The 18,832-nt window shown below is 42.5% G+C and overlaps 2 protein-coding genes across 7 annotated transcripts in view; one reads left to right on the plus strand and one right to left on the minus strand.

Moving 5' to 3' along the window:
* Positions 1-8,649, minus strand: part of RB195_013888 (uncharacterized protein) — a gene marked incomplete at both ends in the record, with an annotated part of 23,243 nt that extends 14,594 nt beyond the window's left edge. For 2 of the 5 annotated variants that reach the window (XM_064203905.1, XM_064203907.1), the window contains 15 exons: positions 536-688; positions 983-1,102; positions 1,543-1,602; positions 1,715-1,786; positions 1,902-1,973; positions 2,076-2,153; positions 2,250-2,327; positions 2,424-2,501; positions 2,598-2,675; positions 2,773-2,844; positions 6,234-6,311; positions 6,379-6,481; positions 6,549-6,554; positions 6,621-6,665; positions 8,612-8,649. In XM_064203905.1, the coding sequence (XP_064059784.1) occupies positions 536-688; positions 983-1,102; positions 1,543-1,602; positions 1,715-1,786; positions 1,902-1,973; positions 2,076-2,153; positions 2,250-2,327; positions 2,424-2,501; positions 2,598-2,675; positions 2,773-2,844; positions 6,234-6,311; positions 6,379-6,481; positions 6,549-6,554; positions 6,621-6,665; positions 8,612-8,649 (1,131 nt within the window). Of the gene's footprint in view, positions 1-535; positions 689-982; positions 1,103-1,542; positions 1,603-1,714; positions 1,787-1,901; positions 1,974-2,075; positions 2,154-2,249; positions 2,328-2,423; positions 2,502-2,597; positions 2,676-2,772; positions 2,851-6,233; positions 6,312-6,378; positions 6,482-6,548; positions 6,555-6,620; positions 6,666-8,611 lie in introns of those variants that run through there. The other 3 variants (XM_064203904.1, XM_064203906.1, XM_064203903.1) reach the window with 3 other exon arrangements.
* On the plus strand, positions 8,288-18,832 carry RB195_013889 (uncharacterized protein; the record flags this gene model as incomplete). 2 transcript variants are annotated; one of them, XM_064203909.1, is made up of 7 exons in its annotated part: positions 10,144-10,241; positions 12,541-12,580; positions 13,066-13,150; positions 13,225-13,296; positions 13,393-13,523; positions 14,914-14,975; positions 18,733-18,832. In XM_064203909.1, 7 exons carry the CDS (start codon positions 10,144-10,146, stop codon positions 18,830-18,832), a joined length of 588 nt encoding a protein of 195 aa, XP_064059790.1. The 2 variants fall into 2 exon arrangements, with proteins under 2 accessions (XP_064059789.1, XP_064059790.1); XM_064203908.1 differs by lacking the exons at positions 10,144-10,241; positions 12,541-12,580; positions 18,733-18,832 and adding exons at positions 8,288-8,345; positions 8,861-9,042 and having other exon boundaries at positions 14,914-14,991.

The following is an 18,832-nucleotide window of genomic DNA, read 5'->3' on the forward strand; positions in this document are numbered from 1 at the left end:
ATGATAGAAACCAGGTTTGGTGCTATTTTCCTCGATCGGTTGCTTGATCAGCATGAATCCCAGCTAGCTACATGCCCTTCCTGTGAATTAAGCTAGTGACATTTCGCCTGTTCCATTCGTGGCTTGTCAGGTACATGTAAGTCTATCCCGATCTTGCGGGGATACTTGTTAACCTTAAAGAGCCGCATCTATTCTCTGGCGGATCTCTTCGTTGCAGATATATAGGCGTATTCTAACGTGGTTTTTTTTTACTTCGTATGTGACAATTTGTAGAAAGCCATGCTATGTTTTTTGCACTGTGAGCGCGCAATATCGATCTTGAGTACTCAAATATTATACCTCAAGTAGTACTCAATAATAGAACCCGAATAGTGCTTAATGGGTTATTCAATCTGTCTCTAAATAGTCAATTTTGACCAGATGATAACCACACAATGCCTTTAGCCCAACACCGTAGCCAACTGGTGGATACATACTTTCTCAAAAAAAAGCACTCCTCTACAAAGGCTTTCCTTACAAACTTGTTAATACTCACCGGTTTCTCTTCTTTGGCTCCTCCTTTGGCTTTTGACGCCAATTTTGGTTTCTCTTCCACAACAATTTCTTTCGGTGGCACCCATTGCCCCTCAAGGTCTTCGGTAGGAAATTCATCGCTCACAGGAGTAACTATTGGGTCGGACAAACGCTTCTAAAACGGCGATTGGCATTTTAAACCAACAAAAACGCAGTCTGTGAATCATAACAGGGACTCGTTTTGCTTTATTAGCCCTTTTGCATGCAAAATTGTTAGCAAAAAATTTAATAGCTACCGGTGTACCACTCTTTTCCGCTGCCGAGACAATCTTTTTCGAAAGAGAAACTCATTTCACACCTGACATTTCTATTTCCTAGGAATAAAAAAAAACCAAATCTATATACTTCCAAAGTTTTGCATTTTTAAGTCAGCTACCAAAGGAGTGCTTGCTTTCCAAATTACTGGCACCTGTAGCGGAACAGGAATCTTCTTTTTAGGTTGAGCAACAACGGTTTGCTTAGTTTTTGGCAATTTTTTGTCGACGTGATGTAATTTCTCCTCAGTTGTTGGCAAGTCCTTACCGGGTGGCTGAAAAGCGTGAGCATTTAGTTTAGTGGTACACAAGGTGTCAAACTCTGCAAAATCTTCAGTGGAGAACTCGCAATCTTTAATTGTCATCAAACTAACAAAACAACCATCGGTTTAGGAATCCCCTTTCGCCACAAACCACAAATCAGCAGCTTGCAATACCTTTGGTTTTTTCTCTTCTGTAAGGGCAGAAGAAGCGGGGGATAGGCAGTTATGGCGACTTTACGGTTCATTTTGAAGAGTTACATGAACAGAAAAACTCCCGAGTAAGAAAAGAAAAGTAAGAACTCATTATCCTCCCATTAAGTATCATATCGATCCATAACGTCGTCACGTGTAATTAGAAGTTTTAGCTCTCCATAAGCTTGTGGGAGCACCGAAAGTTGGCTTATTGTTACCCATAACGTTTATAGGATTCTTGGACCACCCGCTAATCACACCTTGGCATTCCTTGCTTCTGGTACTGGTTTAGCTGAAGTTTGAACCTTTACAACATTGACCTGCAACTATCTTCAGATAAAATTAGAAGTTTGAACCCTAGATAAACTATCGGGAGCAACGAGAGTTGTCTTAATGATTTCTACTCGCTCATTGACAAGAGGTAAACCACACTTTGGGGACTTCTTTCTTATTGTTTGTTTCTGCCAGTGGCATAGCTGAAGCTATGACATTCACAATGTCGACCTGTAATCATCATCGATTACATTCAGAAATATCAGTTCCCAAAGAATTGCAAAATCAAAGAAAGAAAGAACTGTTTTCGTTTTCTACTATCTAACAGGCAAGAGGCTAGTCACACCTTAGGGACATTCCTTGTATTCCTTTTTTCTTTCGGCGGTGGAACTGACGACGGGATCTTCACAACACCGGTCTGTAACTATGGTCAGTTGAAATTAGAAGTTCTTAATCTTCACGATCATTCGGGAACAACGAGAGTTGTTTCAATTCCCTTATTGACAAGAGCAAACCACACCTCAGGAGCTACCCTCGTGTTTTTTGTCCCTGTCGGTGGTGGGAGTGACGCCTGGTTTACCAGAACACCGGTCTGTGTCTGTGGTCAGTCAAAATTAGAAATTTTAGATCTCGACGTACGTTTGGGAGTAACGAGAGTTGTTTCAATTCCCTTATTGACAAGAACAAACCACACCTCAGGGACTTCCCTCGTGTTCCTTGTTCCTGTCGGTGGTGGGGCTGACGGATGGATCTTCAGAACACCGTCCTGTGTCTGTGGTCAGTCAAAATTAGAAATTTTAGATCTCGACGTACGTTTGGGAGTAACGAGAGTTGTTTCAATTCCCTTATTGACAAGAACAAACCACACCTCAGGGACTTCCCTCGTGTTCCTTGTTCCTGTCGGTGGTGGGGCTGACGGATGGATCTTCAGAACACCGTCCTGTGTCTGTGGTCAGTCAAAATTAGAAATTTTAGATCTGGACATACTTTTTGGAGCAGCGAGAGTTGTTTCAATTCCCTTATTGACAAGAACAAACCACACCTCAGGGACTTCCCTCGTGTTCCTTGTTCCTGTCGGTGGTGGGGCTGACGGCTGGATCTTCAGAACACCGTCCTGTGTCTGTGGTCAGTCGAAATTAGAAATTTTAGATCTCGACGTACTTTTGAGAGTAACGAGAGTTGTTTCCATTCCTTTACTGACAAGAAGCAAACCACACCTCAGGGGCTTCGCTCGTGCTTTTTGTTCCTGTCGGTGGTGGGGGTGACGCCTGGTTCTCCAGAACACCGCCCTGTGACTACGCTCAGTTAAAATTAGAGGTTTTGGCTTTTAATGAATTTGTAAGAAGTGAAGTGAAAGGATTGTCTTTTTGGCTTCTACTCCCTTACAGGCAAGGGACAAATACACCTTAGGCACTTCATACGTATTTCTCATTTCTGTGCGTGGCGGGGTTGACGCCTGTATCTGTCCACATCGGCTAGTAATTACAATCACATTAGACGTTTCTCAATCATTCTGTAAGTTTTCGCCACATATAAATACTAGAATCTCCAAGAAATCTGCAACTGCTAAGTTAAAAAGTTTATAACTGAAGCGTTTGGAATGTGCTGCTGAAACGGAAAGTAAAGATTCCACATCTGACACCACCTCCCAAAACACGTCTTTGTTTTTAATGATATTTTCGGTGCGATTGAAGATATTGAAGAAGCTGGCTTTATATCATCATTTAAATCTCAAATCTGAATGAAAACTTCAGATCTTTGCGGCTTCAATCACTGAGAGCCAGAATCAGGGTAGAAAGGAAAAATTATTAAAAGTTAACAAGAAGCACAAACTCTTTTATCCTTACTTCACAGGTGATGCTCAACATCAAACGGAGAGGCGTTGCGCAAACACCGGCGAAAATAGGAGAGGAATTTTATCAAAACTCCGGAGAACGTTACACCAATTACTTGGTAAGTATGTTTAAGACAACATATTGTTTACCAATGGATATAGAACCGTAATTCGTGTGGACAAAAATCAGTTGGAAATTATGAACTGAACTTTGGCGCACCGACCGCAAACAAAACAATGATTGTCATGGTGGGAGATGAATTCGATAGACGCGACATAATCGTTGAGAGGCAAAGCGAAACTCTTCAACACTTTTCAGAAACTTTTCAGAAAAAAACCGTACCGACAACTTTCAACTGCGTTTTGAAATGCCGTACTGAAATGTCCAGCAGCTTCTTCGTCAATTTATCGTTGACATGTCCGTTAGAACTGAGTGTTAAAACCCTCTTCACATCCATTTAAATCAGAAGAAGGTTCACATTAAAGATTTCTTTTTTTGTGAGACGCTGTATCCTGCTCTGGCAGTGCTAGGAGTATTTGTCGAATGCTTATATCGCTAGCTACATTCACACTTAATCCACGACACACGTACGAGTACACAAAAGACGTGCGGTCACATGGACGGCCAGATTTATGCACAACGTTCACATCTATTCCGCAGTGAAAGGAGATAAGGAAACATTTTCTTATTAGAGAAAGAACACCTTCTAATTAATGTAATTTGATGGCGTAAAATTTCAAGCAAAACTCACAAAACTCATAGATGTAAAGGTCAGTGAAAGGTAAACTCATGAAAGGGTCGATAAATAAATTGTATTCGTTTTCTTCGAAGTAAAAGCGGATGCGGAGGCATAAGGATTTGAAGGATGTTACGAATCATGCAAAAGAGGTTTTCTCACATTGCAAGACAGTCGTGAATTTTTATTAACTGAAATTTTTCATATGAATTTCCTTCACTTCTTTTTTTCAACATAATCAAAGTGTAGTGTCAAGTGGAGGAAATGGAGAGCTTTCGACACCATTTGTTTTTGCGCTTGAGGCCTTCAGAACGATGAGACGAAAGACGAGATTGCTGCAGTGTATTGAGGAGAAAGAATACATGAAAGTAGGCCAGGACGGAAAAACTGGGGCAGTTTCCGACTATTAAAAAAAGACAATTGAAAGAGAGAAATTGAGGAGTACAAAAGGGTTGTATCGTGTGGAAACTTTTGAAAATGTTTCAAGCACATTTCAACGTTGGATATTAACTCAATCGAATCTTTTGAATGCATCATCTATGTGATGCCCTTACTAGAGAGTCACAGATGGTTAGTGGCGAGGCTACGTGGCGCGTCCCCGTGACGATTCGAATAGCGGCTAGATGCGGACCAAGAGCGACCTAACTGCCCTGAGACACGGTTGGATTCAGGGGATGGACTCCCTTCTGCTGTACTAGGATCGGCTCACAATAATATTGCATCCCACTCTCGGTCCGGCCAAAAGCCCGCAATCAGGTGACTGGGAGCTGCAAGGGAGGCGGTTTAGAGTGGCCTCCAACAAATAAGCTTCACCTGTCTACAATGAAAGAACGCAACGTTCTTCCAAAACGCATGGGACTAGAAGACTGCAACCTGCTCACGAGTTTTAAATGTTTATGCAAAACACAATAATAGAAAAGAGCCTTCTGATTCTGGAAGAAAACCTGGTACGGTAGCGCCAGGAAAGACGGGGTTGTGTAGGCTGCCGAAAGGACTAGGATACGATCTGTACTTATAACGTCCCTACGCTCACAATGGATGCGGCCATTGAAGATCTGGTGATGCAAGCCAAGAAGATTAAGTACGACGTCATCGGACTGACCGAGATGAGACGACGTCACCCTCTCAACGCCGGATATGAAACTAGAGAACAAGTTTTCTTAGGTGCATGCGACAGTAGAGAAGTGGAGCAGTTGGTTGCTCTCCAGATCTCAGATAGAATAACTACAGCATCGAGGAGGACGATGGAAAAAGTCATCAACAACTTCTGCTCTGATCTCTTCAACAGCCACGTTCACTTGCCCCCTCACCATCAGAGGGAAGATAAACATGTCATTCTAGGGGTCCTTCCTTCCGAATTCCGACATGCCATTATGTCAGTGAAGAATCTTCACCCGGTCCCGACAGAATCAGGGCCGAACATCTGAAGAACACTCACCTCATCGTAAGGGATATAGCAAGGATACCGCTGTCGAAATTTTTCGCACGAAAGGTCTATGAATCTAAATCTCACCACTAATATCCTCACTGTTTTTGCGCTCAGGATTTCAAGAATGACTTCAAGTCGTGGCGACATATTTTTTGGCAGATCGCTTGATAAACTACACACACAGCCATCAGGTTATGTATGATTATGTGTACAATGGAAAGCCAAATTAAATACAACGTCTCTAATATTTCCGATGACTTCCAAATTTCGGCATTTCACTTTGGAGTCTCTGTAGCTATGGTCCATTCGAAAAAAAAAAAAAACAACGCCGCTGCCTTCCACAGTTCTGTTCTGTTCTTCTTGTGCGGACTTTTTGCTTTTGGCGCCAATTTGACTCAGTCGGGAGTGAAAAAAGAAGATGAAGCCTCTTAGCCTTAGAACCTTGGGTATCTAGAAAAATATCAAACAGGAGATCGATTTCAATGTCAACAACTAATTTTTTGATTGAATGATTGATTGATTTGAGTTTCTTTGGTTAAAGCAGAAAGTAACCCGCTATTTTGCGTTTGCATAAAAAATCGAGATCGAAAAGACATAGAGAAGATTGGAAGGTTCGAAAACCTCCGCAGTTTTGTGGGAGGAGTAGAAACTCACAACTATGCCGACAATGCCTCTTACCGGTTTCGTTTCTGTCGGTCCTCCGAATGAACCATTTTTGTTCAGTGATGGATCCGCATTCTTTTCAGATGTGACCGCCTAGAGGTTACTATTTCCGTTAGTTGCAAACAAATAAAGGCAATGTTTACATTCTAGAGACGATAACCTTGTCTGATGAAACAGGGCGGTTTGGTTCCTCAACAAGTTCATATGATAACTTCGGACCCGATGAGAATTTAATGAGATCATCTGTTTCATCATTCATTCTTCTGTTGTGAAACCCACTATTAGAGATATTAGAAGTATTGGCCCTCTTGGTGCCTGACTGTTTCTAACCTTCTTCTGAACAACGACAAAATAGAACTGACATAGTAAAGATAGCGAAATTATGGGAAAATAGAGCACTACCGCAAAGCTTCCCTAGCACTGAAATTCCCCTGAAAACCGCAAGAGCTGCAACAGCAACGATATGAATGAACATCACTTCTTTTGATAACATACTTTAAATCATACCCCACTTTTATCTCTGTTTGTTTCACTTCACCTTACAAATATCAGGAAATAGAACCTATTTCGCCTCCAACTGCACCCAAAATGTTTTTAAACAGCAAGATCACCTTACATCCTTGCAATTCACAGCTAAGATTTGTTTTCAAGGAAAAGGAGACAACTTTGTGTTGACTTTTGAAGTGCAGACGAAGAAAGAACGGCGCCTTTTGTTATATTGGAAAAGAAAAGACTTTGACGAGCTCACAAGAGAATCACATGACTTGTGTCATCTTAATTAAAAAAGCATGGATTTTCCTTCATCAAACTTCCACTCGTCCGCCGAGAAGAGCGCACCAAGGAGGGAACCTGCGCGGTTGTGGAAGACTGGGCGCCACCCTTCCGTAATGGTGTGAGAGAATGCTGTTTACTATCTTTCTGTCGAACGGAAGTCGATGGCATGTTTTATGTGCATGATCTCCAATATAAGGAGCTTTTGCTCGTTCGAAGACGTTTATCAGATCTGTAGGGAAAGAAACTTCAGAACATCATTGTGATCTGTATGCCGTCGAATTTTTTAAAGGTAGCGTATCACGAAATTGACGTAGTACAGAAACCACATCCCTTTGTGCTCGCTACGGTCCCCTCCCCAGCCTGTCAATAGTTTTATTTGAATAGGTTGCCGAGGAGTCATAATTAATCTTTGGCCGCTCACTCGTGGACGCTGCGCGCGCACACGGGAAGGTGCGTTATAACTTACCTAGTAGAAAGGAAGAACATCTTCCACGCCGCTTTTTTTTTACCACGATTAAAGAAAGTTGAGGGCGGCTACGCTGGGTTCCGCAATGTACAACCCGAACACTATGGGGTTCCAACGATGTAATGTTCATAATCATTTCCCATTTCCTTGATGTACAAGCTAGCAGAACGATCTCCTGCTACAAAACTGTGGTAGATTGAGTATCATAGTAGCACTGTCGGAGACCATCCAGGACTGGACATCTCAAATCAGATCAAATCAGCTTGCGAACCAGTAGGCTAGGAAGCAAACTATTTTATGTTGAGGAGTGAGCTGTGACCATTTTCTTCAGAATTAAAATTGTGATAAAATTAAAGGAATGAAAAGCTCACATTTCCTTTTATTGAGAATTTCTCGCTGTGCATGATAGTAGTAATCTGGCTTTTTAATGGTCTGACTTTCAAATTGAGTGTCAAGTGGACAAAACGGAACTTATCGGCACAGTATGTAATAGTAATGTAGTATGTAATATAATAATATAATAGTCGTACGAAAGAGTACATAAAAGTGAAACACAACACATGCAGTTGTGAGGGTCATGTAACGCTTCATAAAGTCTGTTCTACTCCTTAACAAAATCACCTGGAGTTATGGCGTAGCACTATCCTGCTGTGTCGCACAAGTGCGACGCCTCGGGACTTGTCCCATACCACTTATCCCCTTTCTCATTTCATCTATCCCGTTTATCGCTTTGCGTCGCACCAATCCGACGACACGAAAAATTTCTCGCTGTTTTCAGGACTTGCACACGTGGCAAATACGTGACAGAATAAGTCATTTGTTATGTACAATGACAGCACAACTCTCATTTTGCTCGAGTGACGGCAGAGTTGTACATTCCTATTTAGGTGAGATATTTAACACGAAAAGTTTGTTGTATTCGCTACCAATGTATCAGATAACCGCTGTGAGTTCTTGTTAGTTTCTCAAAAAGCGTCTTTTTTTTGCTTATCTACCGCATATTTTTTGCGTTACTTTTTTGCCCCAAAGTCCGGCCACATCATCGCAGAGAATCCTGAAAAACAGATGAAGAGTACTATTAAATATTTGATAAATCATCGTGAAGTATTTTTGTCACTGACACACTGACAGAGGAAGAGATGAACGGAATCACCTTCTTCCCCACGATCTACGACCACCTCGTGTAGGCATAAGCCGCCTGAAACGCGCACCACCCCAGATTCGTGGGGTGGTGCCTTTAACTGTCAAATGCAGACTGCAGAACACGAAAAAGAAACATTGAAAAACTAGCCAATCCACTGTAAAGCTGTTGAACGACGGAAAGAGGTTGTTGGAACGAATGGGAAGAACAGCAATGAAGAGCATATTGCTCATGGATTCGCAATGGATCTTTTGTTTTTAGGGAAAATAGAAGAAAATGAATTTGCACTCAACGTGCAACAATTGTGTCGACCGGTGAACATACTGTTCTCGAGGTCAAAATTCCCAATTCTGAAGCGCGAAGACAAATGGGGCTCTTCAAGCAGTGCTCCTCCATACACAGCACCAGTCTCAGCTTCAGCGGCCTCACCGTATCAATTAATTGTAAGCAAAGCGGTGTCATTTTGACACACCGCTTTAATCATTCGAAAAAACAAGATTCAATGGAATAAAATATACAGTATAGGACAGCTTTGTAGAGAGAGAAACTCTCATTCAAATAATGCATACCATCTCGGAAACATTTCCCACTTTTATCTGCATTTTTCATTTTGAATAAAACGCTTACCACTTATTCCTCAGCCCAATGAACCTCGTGAAACTACAATATTTCAGAACTGTTCAGACAAACACTACAACTAGGTCAGTCGTTTGCGTATTTTCGGTTGGAACTGCCATTCGTATCGCTATCTCTGTCTGGACATCTGACCTTGCACAAAGCCTCCAACACCCTTGTACACAAACCATACCTGTTCGCTTGTGCACTGCGTCACGACCAACTCATATATATCTAGTCCGAAAACACTGGAAGTACACCTCGTTGCGGCTTAATCTTGGCAGTAGTCCACAGCTCAATCTGACCATAGCTACCTTTGCTCGTTAGAAGGGCTACAGTTCACGAATTCTTCCTTCGTTCCTAATATAATCTTCATGGAAAACGTTGTCCTACAAGCAGCATGGTGTCGTTGTAAACGCAAGAGATTCCCTGCAGGCACCGGCAATGGAACTCTGCACTATATCTGCGTTCACAACCATTGAGCAATATCGCCAAGTAATAGTAGTTACATCTACAACACGGATTCCACGTAACCTCCTATACATGTAACTAATTTATTTTTGTTTTTGCTAAATACGCCTCACAGGCGCTACTTTTTGTAACGGTATACACGTGCGCCTGCATCCAGATTATCATTATGAGTTTATGATGATGGTGGTGGTGGTATGGTATGGTGATATGGTGAAACCCAAATTAGAGGCGAAACATTATTATCGAAAAGAGAGAAGTGACAGTTCTGCAACAGTTCTTTTGTTTTCCCTTCGAATGAGTTCTTTTTTCTGAGCAAATGACACATTTTGTTTCTTGGTAGTTTTCGTTGCGTTGATGTTTTGTGGCTTCCGACATCTTTAGAGCTTCCTAGTGCCATTCGCATCTCATCTCATCTCTGCCTCCTTGAATCCAAGTAGTTGCAGGACCTTTCAGTAGTTATGGGTTTCTGCAAGCTGTTGAGTGAGATCCATTGCCCGATCGCCGTAGTGCCGTCAGTGTCCGACATCTTTGCAATGGTTCGAGGATGTCGTCCCATGTGAGTTGTCATGCAGGTGAATACGGAGGAACAAATATGTAAGAAAAATGCACCGACCACGCGAATACACAGGCGAAAGGCAGATCATCGGTGCTGCATGTGTCAACTACTTTCAGTTGCCGCATATTTTTATTTTACTGCGAACATGGACAAACCAAGGATTTACTTGGTTGACACAGTCGCCTTACGCTAGCTTTTACCAAGGATCACAACGATGCATCGTACGACACGGTAAAAACGTTTGGATTCATGTGAGGTACGTAAAAACTAGCTCCATACTTGTGCACGCGTCATGTCCACGAGTGAGCGGTCGAAGTTCAATGAGGTCTCCTCACCAGCTTATTCAAGTAAAAGGGGACCGCAACGTTTACATGGAGGCGCGTTCTAACGTACCTCGTGGGAGCAAACTGCCTTCCCGCTTTTCAGGAAAATTGGAGGGAATTGAGTTGGCCACGCTCACACTCGTATTCTACGCCCCACACTGTATATTCCCTGCAGATTTCTCAACTACGCTCTCAGTGGCGCTCTTATTTCTCGACGCTCTGACTTTCTCTCTTCTCTTAGTAACTTTACCCTACATGTCATAGATCCTCTAAGGCTAATGCTTAGGTCTTAGGGCCCGATTGGTTTGATTATTTACTTCGAAAAATAAAGGCGCCACTTATTCCCCTCCCCTCACCTACATTTTACCCGAGACATGAAGCCTATTGCGACTGTGCAGGTGGTTCAGCTCGAAGTGGCACACTGGGGGCATCGCGCAGCATCGCAGCCGATTGCAGCTAGTGGGGGTCCTACAGCGATCCAGGGCGTTTTTTCAAGTTCTGATCTGTTACGTAGTCGCACAAATTTCAATGTTTCCTGACTATCCATGGTCTCACACGACCAAACATGTTTTTATCATTGCGTGTCATTGCAACTGACAAGTTAAAGGAGCGGCACACAATGCATCCAACACATACAGTGGGGCGCAGAGCAGATCGCAAGTTCTTCGTGCTAGGGACACCTCGTGTTTTTTTCTCCTTCAAAGACACTTGCCCTCCTTCTGCCTTCCCTAAACTGAACGTTCACAGCTGCCGCCGGCGCAAATGCAGAGCTGAAACACTCTGGGGTACGATGCAACACTGACTGATGTGCTACGGAAACGGCACAGTTCGAAGACGTTTTCGAACGAGCGAGCGCATCATTGTGATCTATCTAGTGCCTAACTTTTGATAAGAGAATGTAGGTAGGCGGAGGTCCCGTCACGTAAATGTCCACTGTACATCAGTAGAATGCGCCACGACGGCTTCGAGTTTTTCTTTTAATGCGTATTGTGGTCACCATCGTATATACGTCAGCACTTTGGCCGTTCAGCCGATAAGAGGTTCGGCGAAAAAATGTGGTAGAAGGGGTGGGGGGGCACTTGGTGGCGTCCTTATTTCTCGACGCTCTAACTTACCTAAGGCTGCCCGCAGAGTTCAGAACCGCGCGTGCGTAAGGGTGGACTGCGTGCCTCATAGGAACTACCTGTCCTCCACGCCGTGTCCAAGAATACTAGGGGAATTGGGCAGGATCACGCTTATACTCATAATCTACACCCCAAACATTACATCTTTCCCAGGTTCTTTCACCACTTCAGTTCTCTGATAGACTGCATTTAAGTGCAACAACGGGACAAAACAGGCCCAGTGGATAACACGTCCATCCTGCTCGATCTTTACCCTCAGTGGCTCCTGCATTTTAGGCAGTGGATGACTCCTACTAAAGCGTAATGTTTCCAGATAAGCACAATGCATTTGAATAGTTCTTATTTCAAAAAAAGTATGTCCACGCAGCATCTGACGCGAATTATCTCGTACTATAGTCGGACGACCTGAAGCGCTTTGCAGTTGCGCAACCGGGTGTCCTTAGAGCGGCGTAGGGACCGTCGGTTGTGAGCGAGGTGGGATCATTGCCTCCACCTATCTATCCAGTCTGGTTGGACTTCCTGAACGATGATATGACAATCCATTGGTACTTATGTGCTTTTAGCCAGCCAAATGCAGCAGTGGTACAGGTCGCACGCTCATTCCTGATTACGTTTCAATATTTGTGCTCTAGTTAATTTCGTACAATAAATTTCTTTTTGCCCTATATTTTCATTGTTAGCCCGGGGAAAAGGGTAAAGCGAAAATCACTACCCTCAGAAAGAAAGAAAAGAATTACCATCCTGAGAAAGATAAGATTGACAAATAGCTAGTCTACGAAGAGAAAGCGTACCGTGCCACATTCTTCGGTGTGGCACGGTACACTTTTTCTTCGTAGACTAGCTATTTGTCAGTCACCTCCATCTTTATATTTGTACATTGATTAAAGGAGATGTAAGTACCGTCATTCATTTGATACACCGTCGTTACTCGGCATTAATTTGTCAAAATTTGCGTTCAGCTATAGTGGGGTCAGGGCCACTTAGATGCGCAGTGCAGTTGCGTAGCGGATTCCACTCGAAGCGGCGCGGTGGGACGAGGGAACCTTCGTCAGCATCGATCGTCGCTACAGTCCAAGGGGAATTATCATTAGTGCTACTTCGATCCTAGCAGCTGCGCTTATACAACTGCACCAAGCCTCATACGGTTTTGACCCGACCTTGATGATGGGATTTTATCGTTCCACTCCACCTTGTTCGCTTTTTTAAATGCACTTTCTAGCATTTCGTTTTCATTTTTCCTCCTTACTCCTAGATCTGCGAAATGCTTCAGAAGAATGGTTTTGTGTTATTAAGGCTGATATGCTCGTTCTCTTATTTTCGCTATTCTAAAGCAATTTCGTATCTACTTTAGTGAAGGTGTTATGATTAGTTTTTAAGCCATATTCCTGCACTACGTTACACGCTTACTACTGCATTGTTATCCTGGCAAGCCCAACAATGTCAAGCTTCCCACCATCTGCATGTGAGTATGCGAATTATGGGCACTGCGAAACGAGTGAAAACACCTAAGGTATCCAATTACTAACATAGTTGCAGGTGTGATGTTAATGGGAAACCCTACACTTTCGCAAAGTTGCAGCGTCAAAGGCTCGCAACGTTGTAATATCAGTGAGTGTTTTGTTCTAATGATCACATGTGTTGCATATACGAGGAACTTGAACTTATCTATCTATCTTTTTAGCCATAACCTGAGTTTCATTGCAGAAACGGAACGGAAGATCTCTTCTAGCTTAATTGCGTGTCGCTTACGCGAGTTGTGCGATCGCTTCGAGGAAGAAGAGTTCACTCTTCAGCGTTGCACCGTTGGGAATTATAACGAGAACCCTGCAAACAAGGTATTTCCTCCCCAGTTTATTCTCATTAGGACGGGTGTGGCGCAGTCGGTTAGAGGTCCGTTGTAGCCACACGGTCGAGGGTTCGAATCTGCTCTAGTGCTCACCAAGCCTTTCATCCCTCAGGGGTCGATAACTTGGCACCAGACTTGTCTGGGAGGATAAAACCACTGAGTTGATCATCGGCTGGTCCCCGCAAGTCATTGTATAGGCCAACACGCGTTCCAAAACCTCAACGATTACGAATCCCTGTAAAACGCGTTGGCGCATCCCAAGTGGATTGATGCGCCAGTGACTTTTTATTCTTATTACACATGCCATATTACAACCGATATAACCGTACTTTCAATTCGACCTCTCTCTGATGTTACGTTCTTATCCTGATCTCTTCATATCGTATCATATACTCTAAGACGACGTGCGTAGCGCAATGTTAAGAGTTCCTCACTGCGTACACATACACGGTTGGGGGTTTAAGGCACCCGAGGCCAGGAGAACCTTCCAGACCGTCGGCGTTCATATTTTGTTCTATCACACTTTGTAGTTAATTGAGCTTTTTTTTCCTTGTTAACTGTCCAAACTCTTCGAGAACGGAGGTCGAAACGTTGGCCATCTTCTGCATCAACACTCTTAATCCTGTTCGTTCATGTGCACGGATTACCCAGATGTAGAACCATTCCACCAGATTACTTTTTGCTTCTATCGGGAAACCATTTTTGTACAAATCGTCCATGTTCAAAATAGGCAGTGCATTTTACTTGCATATATGTCCATGTGTGCATTTGGGGTAAGAAAAACCTCCCAGAAATTCTTGATTTCCATCACGGGATCTAATCAAAGAAGTTACGAGGCAATCTCAAGCAAAGCACGCCCGATCAACCTTTGCGAAAGCAACTAGTTCTGTTAGTCCTGAGCAACTGTTACTTCTTTCCTCTTGGAGTCAGAAATAAATAAGTTGTTTTTTTTTTTCCTTTTTTCAAACTCACTTCTTTGGATGCACAGTAGGGTCAGTTCGACCTGAAGCTTGGTGCAGTCGGACCGCAGAAATGAGTAAGGATTCCACCTTGGTCGCAACCGCTAGTTGCGCCTCTTTGACCGCACTCGCTCACGCTCAAGCAGCACTGTGCTTCTGGTCGTTTGGCCCGACTGTATGATTGCGTATCTAGTAACACTCGTTATGCCTGTAGATTTATTTCTCCACTAATCTTCGCGATCACTTAAGCACTCCTTATAGGAACTTCGATATAAGAAAAATGCACTCTCTAAGACAAGGATATAGGTATAACTCTTGTATAGTTAAAAAGTTTTTTTTTTTTTAAGATTTTAGATTTCTACCCTGATTTGTAGTGGCTGACGAGGGGGTTTTGTGCGGTAGTGATGATAAAACTTTCAGATCGCGCAGTGGTTCCTTCCTAGAGCCTTTTTCCAAGGTTTTCTTGTTACTACATATGATCGGTGGGATCACAGCTAGAACCTTTGCGTGGTTAGATCCTAACTCAGTCTTATACTATAATTTCGATGTGTTCTCAGCGATGGTTTCGATGACACGAACTGTTTTAAATGTTCGCGCATATACATTGCTTCATATTGACTTCAGATCGTTTCCTAGCTTTTTCTTCTTGCTAATTGTGATCGTAGGAATTAGTTTTGCCTTGGTAATGACTTTTGACTGTTATCGTCAGTTTTTTGCATGAAGCTTTCTTTGCACTATCTTTGTTGTTTTGGATTCCGTTTTACAAAGGATAGTTTGGTTCAGGTTCCTGTTTGCATTTATGTTAGTTTTACCTCACGTATTGTACAAGCCCTTCGGAGAAAATGTAGTTGCGAGCGAAAGGGAGGGGGAACTCAACCGCCCTCTTTTTCGTGGAAGCTCTATCTTCCTTTTTTCTGTCGGTAACTTTAGCTTACATGACATGAGTTTGTCACGATTGAGTATTCCCGTCTCCCCATCTCCCAACTACACGTTACCATTTCATCCCTTTATAGATGTACATAAACGATTTATTTGTCCTGTATTGCTCAGCTTATGAATACCTAATCAAGAAATAATTTGTTACATGTTCCTGTTGATATCATCGATACATGTCGTACTTCTTCTGTGCTATATTTGTTCCATGCGTTTTTTTTTCACTAGACTTCGCTTATGTGCTTCCAGCCGGGTATCCTCTAATATTCTGGTGGTCACATGGGTTCGTAGCAATTTAAGTTTTATCAGTCCAGGTTAACCTAATGTTGATTACATTTGTTTTATTTGTTTTTTCCTGTGAATTGTTTTCTGTCAAATAGTGTTTTATCCGCTTTATTTTCTTCTTCTTCATATGGCTCGCAGCTCTTGTATATTTCTTCCTGTAAATATTCGCCACATTTTATCGTTGCACTTCTGTTTGGGCTTTTTGTTCACACCGAGAGAGAAATAAACGTTCCGCCAGGGCTTTTTTACATTAATGTCCTCTTTACAAACCCTAATATTGTTAGGAGCAATATTAGCATTTGTTCTGATGTGCTTCCTATCTAAGTCCTCATTGCTACGAGAAAGGCAATGCGCAGGTATGTGACGTTTTAAGGCAGCGTTTCACGATTTTCACGTGGACTGGAGTCCACAGCGAAAGCGCAGAGTTCGGATAGTAGATTGTGGGACCCAATGTGGTACCACTCATTTTTCCCTAATCATCGTTTTAAAAAAACAGTGTGGAAGACGCTGTTTTCTCACGATGGATTCAGTTGTAACGCGTAAGCCTTGTGAGTGCGCCAAGTGCCACCAGTCAAAGATCATTGATATCTTCTCACGACGATCAAAGAAGGATGTGCAGATCTACGCTCGATTCCGCACCATGTGAAAATCGTGATACGCTGGCTTAAAATTTGGCTAGGACTTTTTCACGGGGAAAAAAGGACGGAGGCTTAATTTCTGAGGTAAAATCCCAATTGAAATAATATGCTCGAAGAGGCGTCTTTGCCCAGGGTGATGGAGTGATCTGCTTTTGCGTTTTCTAGGGTCATTCAGAGTGAGGTGACTGGCCTACAATAGTCTCCATATTCCTCTTGAAACATTTCCACAGCTACTTCATAATTTTCTTCTGTGACTGGAAAGCAGTTCGCCGGTTCTCGTGCCTACCCTGTAGGAGCGATTGAATTCTTGTAAGCTAGTTAAAGCCTGCTTATGTAAATTGGTTGCAAAGAGCTTACAAAAGTTACTGTATTCTCATGCTTTTCCTGAGAACGTCGGTGTAGGGATAGCTGGCAGTCTCCATGCAATGATCGCTTGAGATTCAGCGCATGATTCGTCATCGACGCATTGGATTTCTGCATCTCGATGCGTTCGCTTCGTAGAGTGGGTCCATATGAAATCCGAGACAATGAGTTCGCCCGGGGGTTTCATGCGCCGTGTAGTGTGAACTTATGGAACTTACTCGTTGAGCGATTCGATTAAATTTGTTCTCTTGGGTCGAGCCGTACATTAAGTCGTTATAATACATTATTTCCGGCTATCGTTTCGACGAGTTTTTGTTTAGAGACTGAAAGAGTGAAATAGAACACGATTAGTCCGATCAAACAGAAATTAATGCGTTTGTCTGCTTTACATATCTGATGGTAAGGGCAGAGCAGTACGGAGCTGTTTGCGAAAAGCGTGTCTATTGAGTGAAATGAGGGTTGTGGAAGTAACACCGGTGACCGTGAAGTGTTAGCTGCTATGTAATCGTGCGTATGATTGACTCTGCACAACTCCCAGCAGCGTGGTTTACATGTATGGCAGAGAGGATGACTGCATGACTGCATGACTCTACATCATGAGTGATGTATCGTATCGCGTGCAGCTCATGGTGATTACGTAAGGAGACGGGACGTCCACAATCTTATCGTGTCAATGAGGATCTCGATAGACTCGCAAAATCTAAGCTCTCTACCGCTCCGTAGAAGAAAATACTCTGAAACAGAGGAAGAAATACGATACGATACTATCCTTCAAGTCCGCAGAACATTAGAGGCGTTTTGGATAACTGCCAAAGATCCAAAAGTGGACGGAAAGAATAAGTCCATTGCAATCGCAAACGAACCAGCCCGTTATGAAGATCTGTGCGGGTTCTGGAGCCGGCTGTCAGGTACTTTATAAAAACTCTCGCAACTTATAGTTGTTCTACGTGGTTTCTTTTTCAACAAGTGAGGTAAGCACTAGCCAATATATTGTTCGTTGGATTTGCCTATCGTTTCAATGCCTTCTCTATAGTAAAGAGGCGCTTGAGAAGATTGATCACTTACGGATTTGATTTTCCAGGCTGTGGCGTAGGTGATAGCGCCGAAACGCTAGTCATTAATAAAGACCAAAATCAGTCTTGGTAGAGCTCAAACAAATCAATAAAAAAACCTACGTATACAAAATGCCAAGATTCAAGAACAGCCGAATAATATTATAAGTTATAGTAGAACTTAACAAAGCTTTACTGGTCGCGAAACTGACTGCAAGAAAAATTGTTGGGAAAACTTAACGTTACAGTACCTTTGGTGGAATCTGATGATGCCAAGAATAAAAACGATGTGAAAGTGAGATGTTGAAATTATATGGATACTGAACAGTGTAAACGAACACATTTGTGAATAAGCGTGTAAACTAATCCCTTATTGATGTTATCAGTTTTAGGGTGTTATTGGTTCAGAAGGGCAAACATATTCATGAGAAGAATTGAGCAGAAAAGTTCTTGTTGCAAATGGAAGAACATTTGATTGAAGTGTATGAAACAAGAGCTTGCTTAAGTGCCTCTTTTTTAAAAGGGAGAATGGAATTCAAAGTCTAGATATTGAATTTCATACCAATTTGTATTGTTTTGACCTATACTACGGCTTCCAGGATGTTAAGTGGCTCTTTTATTATTTTTGTGTCTTGATGTATCGACAATTACGTTTTCCAGAAGGTTTCAGAGTCAAGAAAGAGGTGTTTTGTATTTGCAATTTAGACCATCACATCTCATATACCTTTTCTTTTCTGCTTAGCCCAAGTCAACTGAAGATAATTTTCCCAACAGAAGCGGTGTTGCCAACCTTCAATTCCCGCTAGTTTTAGGAGAAATATGATCGATGATTTTCTAAATTCTAGTTTAGAAAATTTTTTAAATTTAGCTCGAACGATCTTAATTGGAGGAGGACTGAGACACGTTATTTCCGTGCACATAAACTTTTAAGTAGGCATATGGAAAATCCTACATTTGACAGAATTTAGTATCGCTCCCTCAGAGAGTGTTATGGACGACGATATTATTGAAGATGAAGGTGATTTTGCCGAATTGACGGATCCAGCGATGCACAAATTCCGGCTTTAA

The sequence above is a fragment of the Necator americanus genome, chromosome V (assembly GCF_031761385.1).
Source record: "Necator americanus strain Aroian chromosome V, whole genome shotgun sequence".
In the NCBI taxonomy this organism is placed as follows: domain Eukaryota; kingdom Metazoa; phylum Nematoda; class Chromadorea; order Rhabditida; family Ancylostomatidae; genus Necator; species Necator americanus.